Source organism: Coregonus lavaretus, assembly GCF_964263955.1.
Source record: "Coregonus lavaretus genome assembly, chromosome: 1".
Classification (NCBI taxonomy): domain Eukaryota; kingdom Metazoa; phylum Chordata; class Actinopteri; order Salmoniformes; family Salmonidae; genus Coregonus; species Coregonus lavaretus.
In genome coordinates, this window is record NC_139988.1 from 71,957,597 (window position 1) to 71,976,800 (window position 19,204).

General features: G+C 44.1%; 1 protein-coding gene across 1 annotated transcript in view; it reads right to left on the reverse strand.

Moving 5' to 3' along the window:
* The window catches only part of rundc3ab (RUN domain containing 3Ab), a 52,617-nt gene that overhangs the window by 13,594 nt on the left and 19,819 nt on the right, over positions 1-19,204 (reverse strand). Inside the window, exons 7-8 of the mRNA XM_084163835.1 lie at positions 8,565-8,730; positions 6,904-7,061 (exon numbers count right to left, since the gene is read on the reverse strand). Of these exons, the coding sequence (XP_084019961.1) occupies positions 6,904-7,061; positions 8,565-8,730 (324 nt within the window). The remainder of the gene's footprint in view (positions 1-6,903; positions 7,062-8,564; positions 8,731-19,204) is intronic.

A 19,204-nucleotide genomic window follows, 5' to 3' on the forward strand; every position in this document is an offset into this window, starting at 1 on the left:
GGGTTTTTCGGGTGTTCGGGCACACACCTTTTTTTCTCGAGGCCAGCCGATGTTCGGGAGCCGAAGTCTACGCCCCTTTGTCCATGATTGGTCAACTGTAGGGATTCTTCAATAAAGTCTTCGTTGACATTCAATGAGAGACGACTCATTTTCATGCACATTTTTAATTGAGAAACATCTTAGTCATATATAAAATTGCGCCACTAAGATCTTTTTGGCAAAAATAAATGACAGATTTTAGATTAATTCTGACTATTTTGAGGAAGTGTATACTGGCTAAGGCGTCTCAAAATGAACGAACAGTACTATTGCCGCTATGTTCCCATTTTTCAAGCAAAGGTCTTTTAAGGCAAGCACACTCATTCAGTTCGCCTAGCCGACCTCGGCTAGCCGCCACCCGAACTGAAGCAAGCTGACGCCTTAAGGACCGCCCATAACACCGGCCCTGGATAGGTGTGTCGTAAGTGTTGCCAAATAATGAGATTAACATATATGGCTTATAATGTGAGAGTAGGGTGACTACCCTTACGGGTCTCGAACCCAGGCCACAAGCACTAATGACGAATGCCCTAAACACTGTCCCAATAAGGGCATGTGCTTATTGGGCCAGTATAGTTAGGCCCTGTCTAGAAGAAACCCTAGCCCCTCCTCCCTAGGCATTTACACTTATGTAGATGAAACATCTTCAGTTTCTTGGCAATGTCTTGCATGGAATAGCCTTCATTTCTCAGAACAAGAATAGACTGATGAGTTTGAATCTGGCCATTTTGAGCCTGTAATCGAACCCACAATTGCTGATGCTCCAGATACTCAACTAATAAGGCCAGTTTTATTGCTTCTTTAATCAGAACAACAGTTTTCAGATATGCTAACATAATTGCAAAAGGGTTTCTAATGATCAATTAGCCTTTTAAAAAGATTAACTTGGATTAGCAAACACAACGTGTCATTGGAACACAGGACTGATGGTTGCTGATAATGGGCCTCTGTACGCCTATGTAGATATTCCAGCTACAATTGCCATTTACAACATTAACAATGTCTACACTGTATTTCTGATCAATTTGATGTTAATTTAAATGGACAAAATAATTGATTTTCTTTTGAAAACAAGGACATTTCTAAGTGACCCCAAACTGAATGGTAGTGTATATGTATATATACAGTTGAAGTCGGAAGTTTACATACACCTTAGCCAAATATATTTAAACTCAGTTTTTCACAATTCCTGACCTTTAATCCTAGTAAAAATTCCCTGTCTTAGGTCAGTTAGAATCACCACTTTATTTTAAGAATGTGAAATGTCAGAATAATAGTAGAGAGAATGATTTATTTCAGGTTCTATTTCTTTCATCACATTCCCAGTGGGTCAGAAGTTTGCATACACTCAATTTAGTATTTGGTAGCATTGCCTTTAAATTGTTTAACTTGGGTCAAACGTTTCGGGTAGCCTTCCACAAGCTTCCCACAATAAGTTGGGTGAATTTTGGCCCATTCCTCCTGACAGAGCTGGTGTAACTGAGTCAGGTTTGTAGGCCTCCTTGCTCGCACATGCTTTTTCAGTTCTACCCACACATTTTCTATAGGGTTGAGGTCAGGGCTTTGTAATGGCCACTCCAATACCTTAACTTTGTTGTCCTTAAGCCATTTTGCCACAACTTTGGAAGTATGCTTGGGGTCATTGTCCATTTGGAAGACCCATTTGCGACCAAGCTTTAACTTCCTGACTGATGTCTTGATGTTGCTTCAATATATCCACATATTTTTCCTTCCTCATGATGCCATCTATTTTGTGAATTGCACCAGTCCCTCCTGCAACAAAGCACCCCCACAGCATGATGCTGCCACCCCCGTGCTTTACGGTTGGGATGGTGTTCTTTGACTTGCAAGAGACCCCCTTTTTCCTCCAAACATAACGATGGTCATTATGGCCAAACAGTTCTATTTTTGTTTCATCAGACCAGAGGACATGCAAACCGTAGTCTGGGATTTTTATGGCGGTTTTGGAGCAGTGGCTTCTTCCTTGCTGAGCAGCCTTTCAGGTTATGTCGATATAGGACTTATTTTACTGTGGATATAGATACTTTTGTACCTGTTTCCTCCAGCATCTTCATAAGGTCCTTTGCTGTTGTTCTGGGATTGATTTGCACTTTTCGCACCAAAGTACGTTCATTTCTAGGAGACAGAACACATCTCCTTCCTGAGCGGTATGACGGCTGCGTGGTCCCATGGTGTTTATACTTGCGTACTATTGTTTGTACAGATGAACGTGGTACCTTCAGGCGTTTGGAAATTGCTCCCAAGGATGAACCAGACTTGTGGAGGTCTACACTTTTCTTTCTGAGGTCTTGGCTGATTTCTTTTGATTTTCCCATGTCAAGCAAAGAGACACTGAGTTTGAAGGTAGGCCTTGAAATACATCCACAGGTACACCTCCAACTGACTCAAATGATGTCAATTAGCCTATCAGAATCTTCTAAACCATGACATCATTTGCTGGAATTTTCCAACCTGTTTAAAGGCACAGTCAACTCAGTGTATGTAAACTTCTGACCCACTGGAATTGTGATACAGTGAATTATAAGTGAAATAATCTGTCTGTAAACAATTGTTGGACAAATTACTTGTGTCATGCACAAAGTAGATCTCCTAACCAACTTGCCAAAACTATGGTTTGTTAACAAGAAATTTGTGGAGTGGTTGAAAAACGACTTTTAATGACTCCAACCTAAGTGTATGTAAACTTCCGACTTCAACTGTATATACCGTACCAGTCAAAAGTGTGGACACACCTACTCATTCAAGGGTTTTTATTTTTACTATTTTCTACATTGTAGAATAATAGTGAAGACATCAAATCTATAAAATAACACATATGGAATCATGTAGTAACCAAAAAAGTGTTAAACAAATCAAAATATATTTTATATTTGAGATTCTTCAAAGTAGCCACCCAGCTTTGAACATTCTTGGCATTCTCTCAACAAGCTTCATGAGGTAGTCAACTGGAATGCATTTCAATTAACAGGTGTGCCTTCTTAAAAGTTAATTTGTGGAAATAATTTCCTTCTCAATGCGTTTGAGCCAATCATTTGTGTTGTGATAAGGTAGCCCCCGTATACAGAAGATAGCCCTATTTGGTAAAAGACCAAGTCCATATCATGGCAAGAACAGCTCAAATAAGCAAAGAGAAACGACAGTCCATCATTACTTTTAAGACATGAAGGTCAGTCAATACGGAACATTTCAAAAACTTTGAATGTTTCTTCAAGTGCAGTCGCAAAAACCATCAAGCGCTATGATGAAAGTGGCTCTCATGAGGACCGCCACAGGAATGGAAGATCCAGAGTTAACTCTGCTGCAGAGGATAAATTCACTAGAGTTACCAGCCTCAGATAGCAGCCCAAATAAATGCTTCACAGAGTTCAAGTCACAGACACATCTCAACATCAACTGTTCAGAGGGGACTGTGTGAACCAGGCCTTCATGGTCAATTGATGCAAAGAAACCACTACTAAAGGACACCAATAAGAAGAAGAGACCTGCATGGGCCAAGAAACACGAGCAATGGACATTAGACCGGTGGAAATGTTGTCCTTTGGTCTGGAGTCCAAATTAGAGATTTCTGGTTCCAACCGCCGAGTCTTTGTGAGACGCGGTGTGGGTGAACGGATGATCTCCGCATGTGTAGTTCCCACCGTAAAGCATGGAGGAGGAGGTGTTATGGTGTGGGGGTGCTTTGCTAGTGACACTGTCTGTGATTTATTTAGAATTCAAGGCACACTTAACCAGCATGGCTACCACAGCATTCTCCAGAGATACACCATCCAATCTGGTTTGGGCTTAATGGGACTATCATTTGTTTTTCAACAGGACAATGGCCCAACACACCTCCAGGCTGTGTAAGGGCTATTTGACCAAGAAGGAGAGTGATGGAGTGCTGCATCAGATGACCTGGCCTCCACAATCCCCCGACCTCAACCCAATTGAGATGGTTTGGGATGAGTCGGACGGCAGAGTGAAGGAAAAGCAGCCAACAAGTGCTCAGCATATGTGGGAACTCCTTCAAGACTGTTGGAAAAGCATTCCAGGTGAAGCTGGTTGAGAGAATGCCAAGAGTGTGCAAAGCTGTCATCAAGGGAAAGGGTGGCTATTTGAAGAATCTTAAATATAAAATATATTTGGATTTGTTTAACACTTTTTTGGTTACTACATGATTCCATATGTGTTATTTCATAGTTTTGATGTCTTCACTATTATTCTACAATGTAAAAAATAGTAAAAATAAAGAAAAACCCTTGAATGAGTAGGTGTGTCCAAACTTTTGACTGGTAGTGTACATATTTACCAAAAAATATATATGGGGGAATGGAAATGATGCAGACAATTACATTGATGGAAGATACAATCTATCTGCAATATTAAAGCTGCTCTACCCAGAAATGTTCCTGCAACGATCCCATGAAACGTGTCTAGAACATTAATATCTTATGTTCTGAGAACATGTCAACCATGTTCTGTGTATGTTTGGTGGGACGTTGATGGAATATTCTTCTAACACTCAGAAAACTGGACACATGAATGTTCTTGGAACGTTCCCATGAAACGTGCCTAGAACACTAATATCTTACACTCTTAGAAAAAAGGGTTATAATAGGGTTTTTCCAGCTGTCCCCATAGCGTAAGCCTTTTTGGTTCAAGGTAGAACCATTTTGGGTTCCATGTAGAACTCTCTGTGGAAAGGGTTCTATATGAAACCCAAAGGGTTCTACTTGGAACCAAAAGGGTTCTACCTGGAACCAACAAGGGTTCTTCAAAGGGTTCTCCTATGGGGACAGCTGAAGAGCCCTTTTAGGTTCTAGACAGCACCTTTTTTCTAAGAGTGTATGTTCTGAGAACATGGCAACCATGTTCTGTGTATGTTTGGTGGGACGTTGATGGAATATTCTCCTAACCAACAGAAAATTGGACACGAGTGTTCTTGCAACGTTTCTATGAAACGTGTCTAGAACATGAATATCTTACGTTATGAGAACATGGTATCCAAGTTCTATATGACTTTAAGGGAATGGTCTCTTGGAAACATTCCTTGCACATCACAGGAACATTTTTATGAAAATGTTAGTTCATTACCTAATGAGACTCTTATGGGAACGTTCTCTAAAGTTGTGGTAACGTTTGTTGTTAGCTGGGTACCTGTATGTGTCTCTGTAGTTGTGTGTATTGTGTGTGTGTGTGTGTATGTGTGTTTGTTTGTCTACATGTACAGTGAGGGGGAAAAAATATTTGATCCCCTTCTGATTTTGTACGTTTGCCCACTGATAAAGAAATGATCAGTCTATAATTTTAATGGTAGGTTTATTTGAACAGTGAGAGACAGAATAACAACAAAAAAATACAGAAAAACGCATGTCGAAAATGTTATAAATTGATTTGCATTTTAATGAGGGAAATAAGTATTTGACCCCCTCTCAATCAGAAAGATTTCTGGCTCCCAGGTGTCTTTTATACAGGTAACGAGCTGAGATTAGGAGCACACTCTTAAAGGGAGTGCTCCTAATCTCAGCTTGTTACCTGTATAAAAGACACCTGTCCACAGAAGCAATCAATCAATAAGATTCCAAACTCTCCACCATGGCCAAGACCAAAGAGCTCTCCAAGGATGTCAGGGACAAGATTGTAGACCTACACAAGGCTGGAATGGGCTACAAGACCATCGCCAAGCAGCTTGGTGAGAAGGTGACAACAGTTGGTGCGATTATTCGCAAATGGAAGAAACACAAAATAACTCTCAATCTCCCTCGGCCTGGGGCTCCATGCAAGATCTCACCTCGTGGAGTTGCAATGATCATGAGAACGGTGAGGAATCAGCCCAGAACTACACGGGAGGATCTTGTCAATGATCCCAAGGCAGCTGGGACCATAGTCACCAAGAAAACAATTGGTAACACACTACGCCGTGAAGGACTGAAATCCTGCAGTGCCGGCAAGGTCCCCCTGCTCAAGAAAGCACATATACAGGGCCGTCTGAAGTTTGCCAATGAACATCTGAATGATTCAGAGGAGAACTGGGTGAAAGTGCTGTGGTCAGATGAGACCAAAATCGAGCTCTTTGGCATCAACTCAACTCACCCTGTTTGGAGGAGGAGGAATGCTGCCTATGATCCCAAGAACACCATCCCCACCGTCAAACATGGAGGTGGAAACATTATGCTTTGGGGGTGTTTTTCTGCTAAGTGGACAGGACAACTTCACCGCATCAAAGGGACAATGGACGGGGCCATGTACCGTCAAATCTTGGGTGAGAACCTCCTTCCCTCAGCCAGGGCATTGGAAATGGGTCGTGGATGGGTATTCCAGCATGACAATGACCCAAAACACACGGCCAAGGCAACAAAGGAGTGGCTCAAGAAGAAGCACATTAAGGTCCTGGAGTGGCCTAGCCAGTCTACAGACCTTAATCCCATAGAAAATCTGTGGAGGGAGCTGAAGGTTCGAGTTGCCAAACGTCAGCCTCGAAACCTTAATGACTTGGAGAAGATCTGCAAAGTGGAGTGGAACAAAATCCCTCCTGAGATGTGTGCAAACCTGGTGGCCAACTACAAGAAACGTCTGACCTCTGTGATTGCCAACAAGGGTTTTGCCACCAAGTACTAAGTCATGTTTTGCAGAGGGGTCAAATACTTATTTCCCTCATTAAAATGCAAATCAATTTATAACATTTTTGACATGCGTTTTTCTGGATTTTGTTGTTGTTATTCTGTCTCTCACTGTTCAAATAAACCTACCATTCAAATTATAGACTGATCATGTCTTTGTCAGTGGGCAAACGTACAAAATCAGCAGGGGATCAAATACTTTTTTCCCTCACTGTACGTTGCATGTATGTGTGTAGCCACTCACAGCTGCTCCTGCAGCTCCAGTACGATGGCCTCCAGCTCCCTCTTCTCCTGCTGGCTCTGCTCCTCCAGCTCCACCAGCCTCGCGTTCAGCTCCTTGTTCTCCGTCTCCACGTTCGTCAACTGGGATTCCCGCAGACGCACCAGCTCCTCCAGATAGCCCTGGAGACAAGCACACATCAGGGCTGTTTTTAATAGGTGCTAAATGGAAGAAAACGGTCTGAAATTGAGTAAAATGGGGAGAAACTTTTTTTTTTTCTTTTTTTTTACGTTTTGCTACGGTGTGCCCTATGACCCAGCTACACATATCCAATGATGCCTTCCGTCTACTTCTGTCCTATCAATGAGTCCTATGATAGAGTACAGAGCGCAATTTGTGAGCCACATTATCTCTTGCAGATGAGGCATTTCAAGTTTTTGTTGGGCAGGAGCAGCATCTTCATAAGAACAAACTGTGCAATAACATTCAAATCAAATCAAATCAAATTGTATTGGCCACATGCGCCGAATACAACAGGTGCAGACATTACAGTGAAATGCTTACTTACAGCCCTTAACCAACAGTGCATTTATTTTTAACAAAAAAGTAAAAATAAAACAACAACAAAAAAAGTGTTGAGAAAAAAAAAGCAGAAGTAAAATAAAATAACAGTAGGGAGGCTATATATACAGGGGGGTACCGGTGCAGAGTCAATGTGCGGGGGCACCGGCTAGTTGAGGTAGTTGAAGTAATATGTACATGTGGGCAGAGTTAAAGTGACTATGCATAAATAATTAACAGAGTAGCAGCAGCGTAAAAGGATGGGGTGGGGGGGGGCAGTGCAAATAGTCCGGGTAGCCATGATTAGCTGTTCAGGAGTCTTATGGCTTGGGGGTAGAAGCTGTTGAGAAGTCTTTTGGACCTAGACTTGGCACTCCGGTACCGCTTGCCGTGCGGTAGCAGAGAGAACAGTCTATGACTAGGGTGGCTGGAGTCTTTGACAATTTTGAGGGCTTTCCTCTGACACCGCCTGGTATAGAGGTCCTGGATGGCAGGAAGCTTGGCCCCAGTGATGTACTGGGCCGTACGCACTACCCTCTGTAGTGCCTTGCGGTCGGAGGCCAAGCAGTTGCCATACCAGGCGGTGATGCAACCAGTAAGAATGCTCTCGATGGTGCAGCTGTAGAAGTTTTTGAGGATCTGAGGACCCATGCCAAATCTTTTCAGTCTCCTGAGGGGGAATAGGCTTTGTCGTGCCCTCTTCACGACTGTCTTGGTGTGTTTGGACCATGATAGTTCGTTGGTGATGTGGACACCAAGGAACTTGAAGCTCTCAACCTGTTCCACTACAGCCCCGTCGATGAGAATGGGGGCGTGCTCAGTCCTCTTTTTCAGCCCTGATCTCTGAGGTAACAGTCATTTGGGGCATGCCTGGGCACGTGTATACACCACAATATAGACCCAGTGCCTAGTGTGTGAGTATACACCAAGGGCTAGTGTACAATGATACACCTATGACCTAGTGTAAACCTAGGAGCAACCTTCCCTAGGGAGCAAGTGAGCTGTGAATAGTTATTACAGTACTAGAAGAAAGACACCCAACAATGACTATCTTGTCCCTTGTACTTGAGTGCCACTCATAGGCTTACTGTGGGGATCTACAAAGATATAAAATGGCCACCCACCTTCTGAGCATAGACAATCTTGAACCTCTGCTCCATCTTGCGGCATTTGTTGGCCCAGCTCTCCTCGTCGGTCACCAGCGGGACGTAGGGGTGCTCAGGGACACTGTCATCACTTGTGCTGCTGTCGATGCTCCGACGGTCATCGTCATCACTCAGGTAGTCATAGCTACACAGACAACAACATACGTCAATAATAGGCCTATTTAGGCTATGTAATATTGGGCCAGTTTCCCAGACCCAGATTGAGCCTAGTCCTGGATTAAAAATCATTCTCAATAGAGGATCACCATTAAAAGCATGTTTTAGTGTAGGCTTAAAAGTCCAATGCAGCCGTTTTTATCTCAATATCAAATCATTTCTGGGTAACAATTAAGTATCTTACTGTGATTATTTTCAATTAAAATGGTCAAAAAGAAACAAAAATAGCTTAGCAAAGAGCAATTTCTCAAACAAAAATGTTGCTAGGACTGTCTGGCAGTGGTCTGAGTGGGGAGGGGAAAACCAGCTGTTATTGGCAGAGAGGTTTGGAACTCTTTCTTATTGGTCTACAGTCGTGGTCAAAAGTTTTGAGAATGACACAAGTATTGGTCTTCACAAAGTTCGCTGCTTCAGTGTTATGAGATATTTTTGTCAGATGTTACTACGGTATACTGAAGTATAATTACAAGCACTCCATAAGTGTCAAAGGCTTTTATTTACAATTACATTAAGTTTATGCAAAGAGTCAATACTTTTTCAAGACCTCTGCAATCCGTACTTTGTCAGAATTTGTGGGTTTTTGTTTGTCCACCCGCCTCTTGAGGATCGACCACAAGTTCTCAATGGGATTAAGGTCTGGGGAGTTTCCTGGCCATGGACCCAAAACTTCAATGTTTTGTTCCCCGAGCTACTTAGTTATCACTTTTGCTTCATGGCAAGGTCCTCCATCATGCTGGAAAAGGCATTGGTCGTCACCAAACTGTTCTTGGATGGTTGAGAGAAGTTGCTCTCGGAGGATGTGTTGGTACCATTCTTTATTCATGGCTGTGTTCTTAGGCAAAATTGTGAGTGAGCCCACTTCCTTGGCTGAGAAGCAACTCCACACATGAATGGTCTCAGGATGCTTTACTGTTGGCATGACACAGGACTGATGGTAGCGCTCACCTTGTCTTCTCCGGACAAGGTGTTTTCTGGATGCCTCAAACAATCGGAAAGGGGATTCATCAGAGAAAATGACTTTACCCTAGTCCTCAGCTGTCCAATCCCTGTACATTTTGCAGAATATCAGTCTGTCCCTGATGTTTTTCCTGGAGAGAAGTTGCTTCTTTGCTGCCCTTCTTATGCACTCACACCTGCCTGCTGCCAATCCTGAGCAAGCTCTTCACTGGTGGTGCCCCGATCCCGCAGCTGAATCAACTTTAGGAGACGGTCTTGGCGCTTGCTGGACTTTCTTGGGCGCCCTGACGCCTTCTTCAAAACAATTGAACCTCTCTCCTTGAAGTTCTTGTTGATCCGATAAATGGTTGATTTAGGTGCTATCTTACTAGCAGCAATATCCTTGCCTGTGAAGCCCTTTTTGTGCAAAGCAATGATGACGGTACGTGTTTCCTTGCAGGTAACCATGGTTAACAGAGGAAGAACAATGATTTCAAGCACCACCCTCCTTTTAAAGCTTCCAGTCTGTTATTCAAACTCAATCAGCATGACAGAGTGATCTCCAGCCTTGTCCTCGTCAACACTCTCACCTGTGTTAATGAGAGAATCACCGGTCCTTTTGTGGCAGGGCTGAAATGCAGTGGAAATGTTTTTGGGGGATTAAGTTCATTTTCATGGCAAAGAAGGACTTTGCAATTAATTGCAATTCATCTGATCACTCTTCATGACATTCTGGAGTATTTGCAAATTGCCATCATCAAAACTGAGGCAGCAGACTTTGTGAAAATTTGTATTTGTGTCATTCTCAAAACTTTTGACCACGACTGTATTAACTAATTTACCGCCTGGTGATGTCAGCAGGCAGGCCAAAACTCCATCCCACCAAAACATGCAGAAATTTCAGAAGGGCAATTTAAACACTTCTTACACTAAAAGGGCATTATCATAATTTTCACAATTTCACAATATTCTTTCAACCTCATAGTGTGGAAATATAAATAAAACACAGGAACATCTAAATGAGTCCCTTTTGAGTAGTGTAACTTGGTAAAATAAATAAATATGTATTTCACCTAATTTTAACATTCTGTTAAAAGAGTACGTTCAACTTAATAAAAAACAAGTTTCCTATCTCAAGGTTGAATAAAAAAATGACTAAAGTACTGTAAGTACAAAATAAAGTAACATGGTTGACCGTAACTGGGTAGACGATTAAATCAGCCATGAATCCCCTTGTGACAGGGGGAATGGAAGCTTGTTGTCTGCAACAGGGAGGGGCAATTGAATGCCTGTCTATCTATGGGTAACAGTGTTGACGTGTTATGCTCGACCCGCTCCGTTTTCCACCACAAAACACCAGAATATGGCCAAAAAGAGTAGAACGAGCTCACCTGCTTTTGGGTCTTTCTATAAATAAAAGGGGCCAATGTGTGACATCAGGGTCAACATCTTCTTGCAGCTTCACATGTGTAGTTACAGGAATAAGAGTCTAGATAGGCACAATGAGACCATAACTCTTACCAACAACAAAACATCTACAGTACCAGTGGACACACCTACTCCTTCAAGGGTTTTTCTTTATTTTTACTATTTTCTACATTGTAGAATAATAGTATAGACATCAAAACTATGAAATAACACATATGGAATCATGTAGTAACCAAAAAAGTGTTAAACAAATCCAAATATATTTTATATTTGAGATTCTTCAAAGTAGCCACCCTTTGCATTGATGACAGCTTTGCACACCCTTAGCATTCTCTCAACCAGCTTCACCTGGAATACTTTTCCAACAGTGTTGAAGGAGTTCCCACATATGCTGAGCACTTGTTGGCTGCTTTTCCTTCACTCTGCGGTCCAACTCATCCCAAACCATCTCAATTGGGTTGAGGTAGGGTGATTGTGGAGGCCAGGTCATCTAATGCAGCACTCCATCACTCTCCTTCTTGGTCAAATAGCCCTTACACAGCCTGGAGGTGTGTTTTGGGTCATTGTCCTGTTGAAAAACTGAGTTTATCAGGAAGTGTATAGGTGATGTTGTGCCCACTGTGACTATTAAAACCTACCCTAACCAGAAACCGTGGATAGATGGCAGCATTCGCGCAAATCTGAAAGCGCGAACCACCGCATTCAACCATGGCAAGGTGACTGGGAATATGGCAGAATACAAACAGTGTAGCTACTCACTCCGCAAGGCAATTAAACTGGCAAAACATCAGTATAGAGACAAAGTGGAGTCGTAATTCAACGGCTCAGACACGAGACGTATGTGGCAGGGTCTACAGACAATCACAGACTACAAAAGGAAAACCAGCCACGTCGCCGACACGACGTCTCGCTTCCAGACAAGCTAAACACCTTATTCGCGCACTTTGAGGATAACACAGTGTCACTGACGAGGCCCACTACCAAGGACTGTGGCCTCTCCTTCTCCATGGCCGACGTGATTAAGACATTTAAGCATGTTAACCCCCGCAAGGCTGCCGGCTCAGACAGCATCCCTAGCCGCGTCCTCAGAGCATGTGCAGACCAGCTGGCTGGTGTGTTTATGGACATATTCAATCTCTCCCTTTCCCAGCCTGCTGTACCCACATGCTTCAAGATGGCCACCATTGTTCCTGTACCCAAGAAAGCAAAGGTAACTGAACTAAATGACTATCGCCCTGTAGCACTCACCTCTGTCATCATGAAGTGCTTTGAGAAACTAGTCAAGGATCATATCACCTCTACCTTACCTCTCACCCTAGACCCACTTCAATTTGCTTACCGCCCCAATAGATCCACAGACGATGCAATCGCCATCACACAGCACACTGCCCTATCCCATCTGGACAAGAGGAATACCTATGTAAGAATGCTGTTCATTGACTATAGCTCAGCATTCAACACCATAGTACCCTCCAAGCTCATCATTAAGCTCGAGGCCCTGGGTCTGAACCCCGCCCTGTGCAACTGGGTCCTGGACTTCCTGACGGGCCGCCCCCATGTGGTGAAGGTAGGAAACAACATCTCCACTTCGCTGATCCTCAACACTGGGGCCCCACAAGGGTGCGTGCTCAGCCCCCTCCTGTACTCCCTGTTCACCCATGACTGCGTGGCCAAGCACGCTTCCAACTCAATCATCAAGTTTGCAGACGACACAACAGTAGTAGGCTTGATTACCAACAATGACGAAAACGCCTACAGGGAGGAGGTGAGGGCTCTGGGAGTGTGGTGCCAGGAAAATAACCTCTCACTCAACATCAACAAAACAAAGGAGATGATCGTGGACTTCAGGAAACAGCAGAGGGTGCACCCCCATATCCACATTGACGGGACCGCAGTGGAGAAGGTGGAAAGCTTCAAGTTCCTTGGCGTACACATCACCGACAAAACTGAAATGGTCCACCCACGCAGACAGTGTGGTGAAGAAGGCGCAACAGAGCCTCTTCAACCTCAGGAGGCTGAATAAATTTGGCCTAGCACCTAAAACCCTCACAAACTTTTACAGATGCACAATTGAGAGCATCCTGTCGGGCTGTACCACCGCCTGGTATGGCAACTGCACCGCCCACAACCGCAGGGCTCTCCAGAGGGTGGTGCGGTCTGCCGAACACATTACCGGGGGCAAACTACCCGCCCTCCAAGACACATACAACACCCGATGTCACAGGAAGGCCAAAAAGATCATCAAGGACATCAACCACCCGAGCCACTGCCTGTTCACCCCGCTATCATCCAGAAGGCGAGGTCAGTACAGGTGCATCAAAGCTGGGACCGAGAGAATGAAAAACGGCTTTTATCTCAAGGCCATCAGACTGTTAAATAGCCATCACTAGCACATTAGAGGCTGCTGCTGCCTATTGAAATCACTGGCCACTTTAAGAAATGGAACACTAGTCACTTTAAAATGTTTACATATCTTGCACTACTCATCTCATATGTATATACTGCATTCTATTCTATTGTATCTTAGTCCATGCCGCTCTGTCATTGCTTGTCCATATATGTATATATTCTTAAATCCCATTCCTTACTAGTTTTGTGTGTATTGGGTATATGTTGTGAAATTGTTAGATATTACTTGTTAGATATTACTGCACTGTCGGAGCTAGAAGCACAAGCATTTCGCTACACCCGCTATAACATCTGCTAAACACGTACGTGACAAATACATTTTAGTTTGATTTGAACAAATTATAGTCCCACTAAGCGCAAACCAGATGGGATGGCGTATCGCTGCAGAACACTGTGGTAGCCATGCTGGTTAAGTGTGCCTTGAATTCTAAATAAATCACAGACAATGTCACCAGCAAAGCACCCCCCACACCATCACACCTCCTCCTCCATGCTTCACGGTGGGAACCATACATGCGGAGATCATCCGTTCACTTACTATGCGTCTCACAAAGACACAGCGCTTGGAACCAAAAATCTCAAATTTGGACTCATCAAACCAAAGGACAGATTTCCACCGGTCTAATGTCCATTGCTCGTGTTTCTTGGCCCAAGCAAGTCTCTTCTTCTTATTGGTGTCCTTTAGTAGTGGTTTCTTTGCTGCAATTCGACCATGAAGGCCTGATTCCTGCAGTCCCCTCGGTTATATTCGCGGGGCAGACGGGTTTAGGATCATTAAATATTCTATGGCTGAAGGGCGGGTGGGTGGTGGGCAGGTTGAAACAATACCTTTAAAAAATCCATCAATATATAACTATTGTGCAATTTACAGTGGGGAAAAAAAGTAGTTAGTCAGCCACCAATTGTGCAAGTTGTCCCACTTAAAAAGATGAGAGAGGCCTGTAATTTTCATCATAGGTACACGTCAACTATGACAGACAAAATGAGAAAAAATAATCCAGAAAATCACATTGTAGGATTTTTTATGAATTTATTTGCAGATTATGGTGGAAAATAAGTATTTGGTCAATAACAAAAGTTTCTCAATACTTTGTTATATACCCTTTGTTGGCAATGACACAGTTCAAACGTTTTCTGTAAGTCTTCACAAGGTTTTCACACACTGTTGCTGGTATTTTGGCCCATTCCTCCATGCAGATCTCCTCTAGAGCAGTGATGTTTTGGGGCTGTCGCTGGGCAACACAGACTTTCAACTCCCTCCAAAGATTTTCTATGGGGTTGAGATCTGGAGACTGGCTAGGCCACTCCAGGACCTTGAAATGCTTCTTACGAAGCCACTCCTTCGTTGCTCGGGCGGTGTGTTTGGGATCATTGTCATGCTGAAAGACCCAGCCACGTTTCATCTTCAATGCCCTTGCTGATGGAAGGAGGTTTTCACTCAAAATCTCACGATACATGGCCCCATTCATTCTTTCCTTTACACAGATCAGTCGTCCTGGTCCCTTTGCAGAAAAACAGCCCCAAAGCATGATGTTTCCACCCCCATGCTTCACAGTAGGTATGGTGTTCTTTGGATGCAACTCAGCATTCTTTGTCCTCCAAACACGACGAGTTGAGTTTTTACCAAAAAGTTCTATTTTGGTTTCATCTGACCATTTGACATTCTCCCAATCCTCTTCTGGATCATCCAAATGCACTCTAGCAAACTTCAGACGGGCCTGGACATGTACTGGCTTAAGCAGGGGGATACGTCTGGCACTGCAGGATTTGAGTCCCTGGCGGCGTAGTGTGTTACTGATGGTAGGCTTTGTTACTTTGGTCCCAGCTCTCTGCAAGTCATTCACTAGGTCCCCCCGTGTGGTTCTGGGATTTTTGCTCACCGTTCTTGTGATCATTTTGACCCCACGGGGTGAGATCTTGCGTGGAGCCCCAGATCGAGGGAGATTATCAGTGGTCTTGTATGTCTTCCATTTCCTAATAATTGCTCCCACAGTTGATTTCTTCAAACCAAGCTGCTTACCTATTGCAGATTCAGTCTTCCCAGCCTGGTGCAGGTCTACAATTTTGTTTCTGGTGTCCTTTGACAGCTCTTTGGTCTTGGCCATAGTGGAGTTTGGAGTGTGACTGTTTGAGGTTGTGGACAGGTGTCTTTTATACTGATAACAAGTTCAAACAGGTGCCATTAATACAGGTAACGAGTGGAGGACAGAGAAGCCTCTTAAAGAAGAAGTTACAGGTCTGTGAGAGCTAGAAATCTTGCTTGTTTGTAGGTGACCAAATACTTATTTTCCACCATAATTTGCAAATATATTCATTAAAAATCCTACAATGTGATTTTCTGCATTTTTTTTCTTCTCATTTTGTCTGTCATAGTTGACGTGTACCTATGATGAAAATTACAGGCCTCTCTCATCTTTTTAAGTGGGAGAACTTGCACAATTGGTGGCTGACTAAATACTTTTTTCCCCCACTGTATATAGGCTACATTGAGGTTTTTCTTAAATTATTTAAGGCTATCTGGTATTAATGCATTAGCCTAAACTTTAGGGCTTAACTGTACAGGGGCCCAATAGCCTACACAGCCAACCGCCAAATAATGCTTTTGGGACCAGGCAGAAAAAGTTAACGTCAATCCATGGAGGCAAAAAGGACATAGTCGAAGTTTCATTCAATAAGACAAAAGCTGCGAAAGGAGAGTTGGAAATAACGAGAAGGGAGGGCCAGAAATGTAATGTTTGGAGAAGATTTGGTGAAGTGGTAAAAGAGTGATAGCAGTGCCGGCTATGTTATGTGTGATGATTGTGAGGCTTTATACAAATTTGACAGTCACAAGACGGGACTTCAAATAGGCCTATACATTCATGTCAACGGAACTTTAGCCTACTGTTTAGATGGGTTAAACGGAAACTGAAATCTGGACATTGACTAACCAGAATAACCTACTGATTTCTGGCAAACTCCAAAGTCCTCTGATAATACTAGTCCTGTGCGAATCGACATGCCTGTGTTTTGAGAGAAATGTCTGAGTTTGACAGGTTTTGCTCGTGGTTTGAGCAAGAAAACAATAACTGATTCGATAAATTGAACAGAGTGCTGCACATAGCCTATGAAGGGCCTACATGTGTCAACTTTCACAGTGAATGCTTTTGTTAAATACGTTTTGTGCGAATGAATTGAACATGGCCAAATGCATCAATAAATGCATATTGCGCCTATTTAATGCAACCTTGCTGTTAATAGATCGCAAAGCAGCATACAACTGAACTAAACGTTTGGAACAAGTTCACTTTATCATCCATAGCCTAAAAACGCGTATCAAGTGCAAGTTAGCTGTTTAGCTCATATCTGAAGAATGGGGGCATTTTGGGACGTATTCTACTGCGAATCGCTAAAATATCCAAATGATTATGATCACACTTCCTCAATTCAAATATTATGGCGACAAAGATGGTTTGGTATGGTTTAGAAACTTGGGAACCAAACTCGAGTTATCAGTGTAGCCTGTTATCGCCTGGACTTGTTGAAATATGTTCACGCCTAGAAAAAAACGTCTAGGGTTCCGTCATAACTGTTTTAAATAAATAATTACAGGGGGCAGTTTGGAAAAGACGAATCCCGTCCGAATCGTCATCTGGAATAACGGACATTCTGTGGTAATAAATACATAACCAACGTTCTCTAGTAATACTAGTCCCGTGCGAATAGGACTATATCCTTAATAATAACTCCTGCAGAATTAAGCATTTCTTGCAGTAAAATGATACACCAAATGTAGGCAAAATTTGGACTTGGGAACAGGAGTGGAGGAATATGATTTATTTATTTCTGCATCATGAGGGAATGCAATGCTGAAATGTTATCAGAAACACGTTGGGTCGTTTTCACAGTTTTCTTTTTCCTTACAACGTTTGGAACAAACAGCTGACCCGCACACCACTAGTATATAGGACATATCAGTCAGCTAACCATTTACAGTAACATTTACATTTTAGTCATTTAGCAGACGCTCTTATCCAGAGCGACTTACAGTAAGTGAGTGCATACATTTTTCATACTGGCCCCCCGTGGGAATCGAACCCACAACCCTGGCGTTGCAAGCGCCATGCTCTACCAACTGAGCTACAGGAGGCCTGTAACAGCAGTTCATTAATAAGTCAATACACACTAAATCTTATGCAGAAATTGAGAAATCTTACCTTATCTTGGTACTGTGGCACGGTATGGGAAGCTATTAATCAATTAATTCATAGATAATAGATTCATAGATGGAGTTAGAAGGGTGACCCCCTACTTTGAAAGGACAGGAAGTGTTGGCTGTGCACTTGACCAGGCATTCCACATTTAATCCCACCCACATTTGAACATCGAAATATTGTCACGATCGTCTGAAGAAGCGGACCAATACGCAGCGCGTGGAGTGAACATGATGACTTTATTTAATAAAGCAACCACAAAAAACAACAAATGACGATAGTGAAGTCCTCTGTAACACTGACAGAAACATGGAACAAAAACCCACCAACCAAGGAGAAACCACACAGTTTAAATATGGCTCCCAATCAGAGATAACGAGCCGAACTGCTGACACTCGTTACCTCCGATTGGGAGTCATATGACTAATCAAACACAATCACCCAACATAGAAATGAACAACTAGAAACCCCAACATAGAAATACACCCAAACAATGAAAATGAACAACCCTGGCTCAATAATCAAAGTCCATGGAGCCAGAGTGTCACAGTACCCCCCCCTAAAGGTGCGCACTCCGGGCGCACCAGCATACAGTCTAGGGGAGGGTCTGGGTGGGCGTCTGTCCATGGTGGCGGCTCTGGCCCAGGTCGTGGTCCCCACCCCACCTTAGTCACTATCCGCTTCCGTAGCCCCCTCCACCTGACCACCCCCCAACTAAACCCCACTGGATTAAGGGGCGGCACCGGACTAAGGGGCAGCACCGGACTAAGGGGCAGCACCGGACTAAGGGACAGTACCTGACTAAGGGGCAGCACCGGCCTGAGGGGCAGCACCGGACTGAATGGCGGATCCTGGCTGGCTGGCTCTGGCGGATCCTGGCTGGACGGCTCTGGCGGATCCTGGCTGGCGGAAGGCTCTGGCTGATCCTGTCTGGCAGAAGGCTCTGGCTGATCCTGTCTGGCGGAAGGCTCTGGCTGATCCTGTCTGGCGGAAGGCTCTGGCTGATCCTGTCTGGCGGAAGGCTCTGGCTGATCCTGTCTGGCGGAAGGCTCTGGCTGATCCTGTCTGGCGGAAGGCTCTGGCTGATCCTGTCTGGCGGAAGGCTCTGGCTGCTCCTGTCTGGCGGAAGGCTCTGGCTGATCCTGTCTGGCGGAAGGCTCTGGCTGCTCCTGTCTGGCGGAGAGCTCTAGCGGCTCCGATCTGGCGGACGGCTCTGAAGGCTCATGGCAGACGGGCGGCTTTGCAGGCTCAGTACAGACGGGCAGTTCCTGCGGCGCTTGGCAGACGGACAGTTCAGACGGCGTTGGGCAGACGGGCAGTTCAGACAGCGTTGGGCAGACGGGCAGTTCAGACGGCGTTGGGCAGACGGACAGTTCAGGCCCCGTTGGGCAGACGGCAGACTCTGGCCGTCTGAGGCGCATCGTAGGCCTGGTGCGTGGTGCCGGAACAGGAGGTACCGGGCTGAGGACACGCATC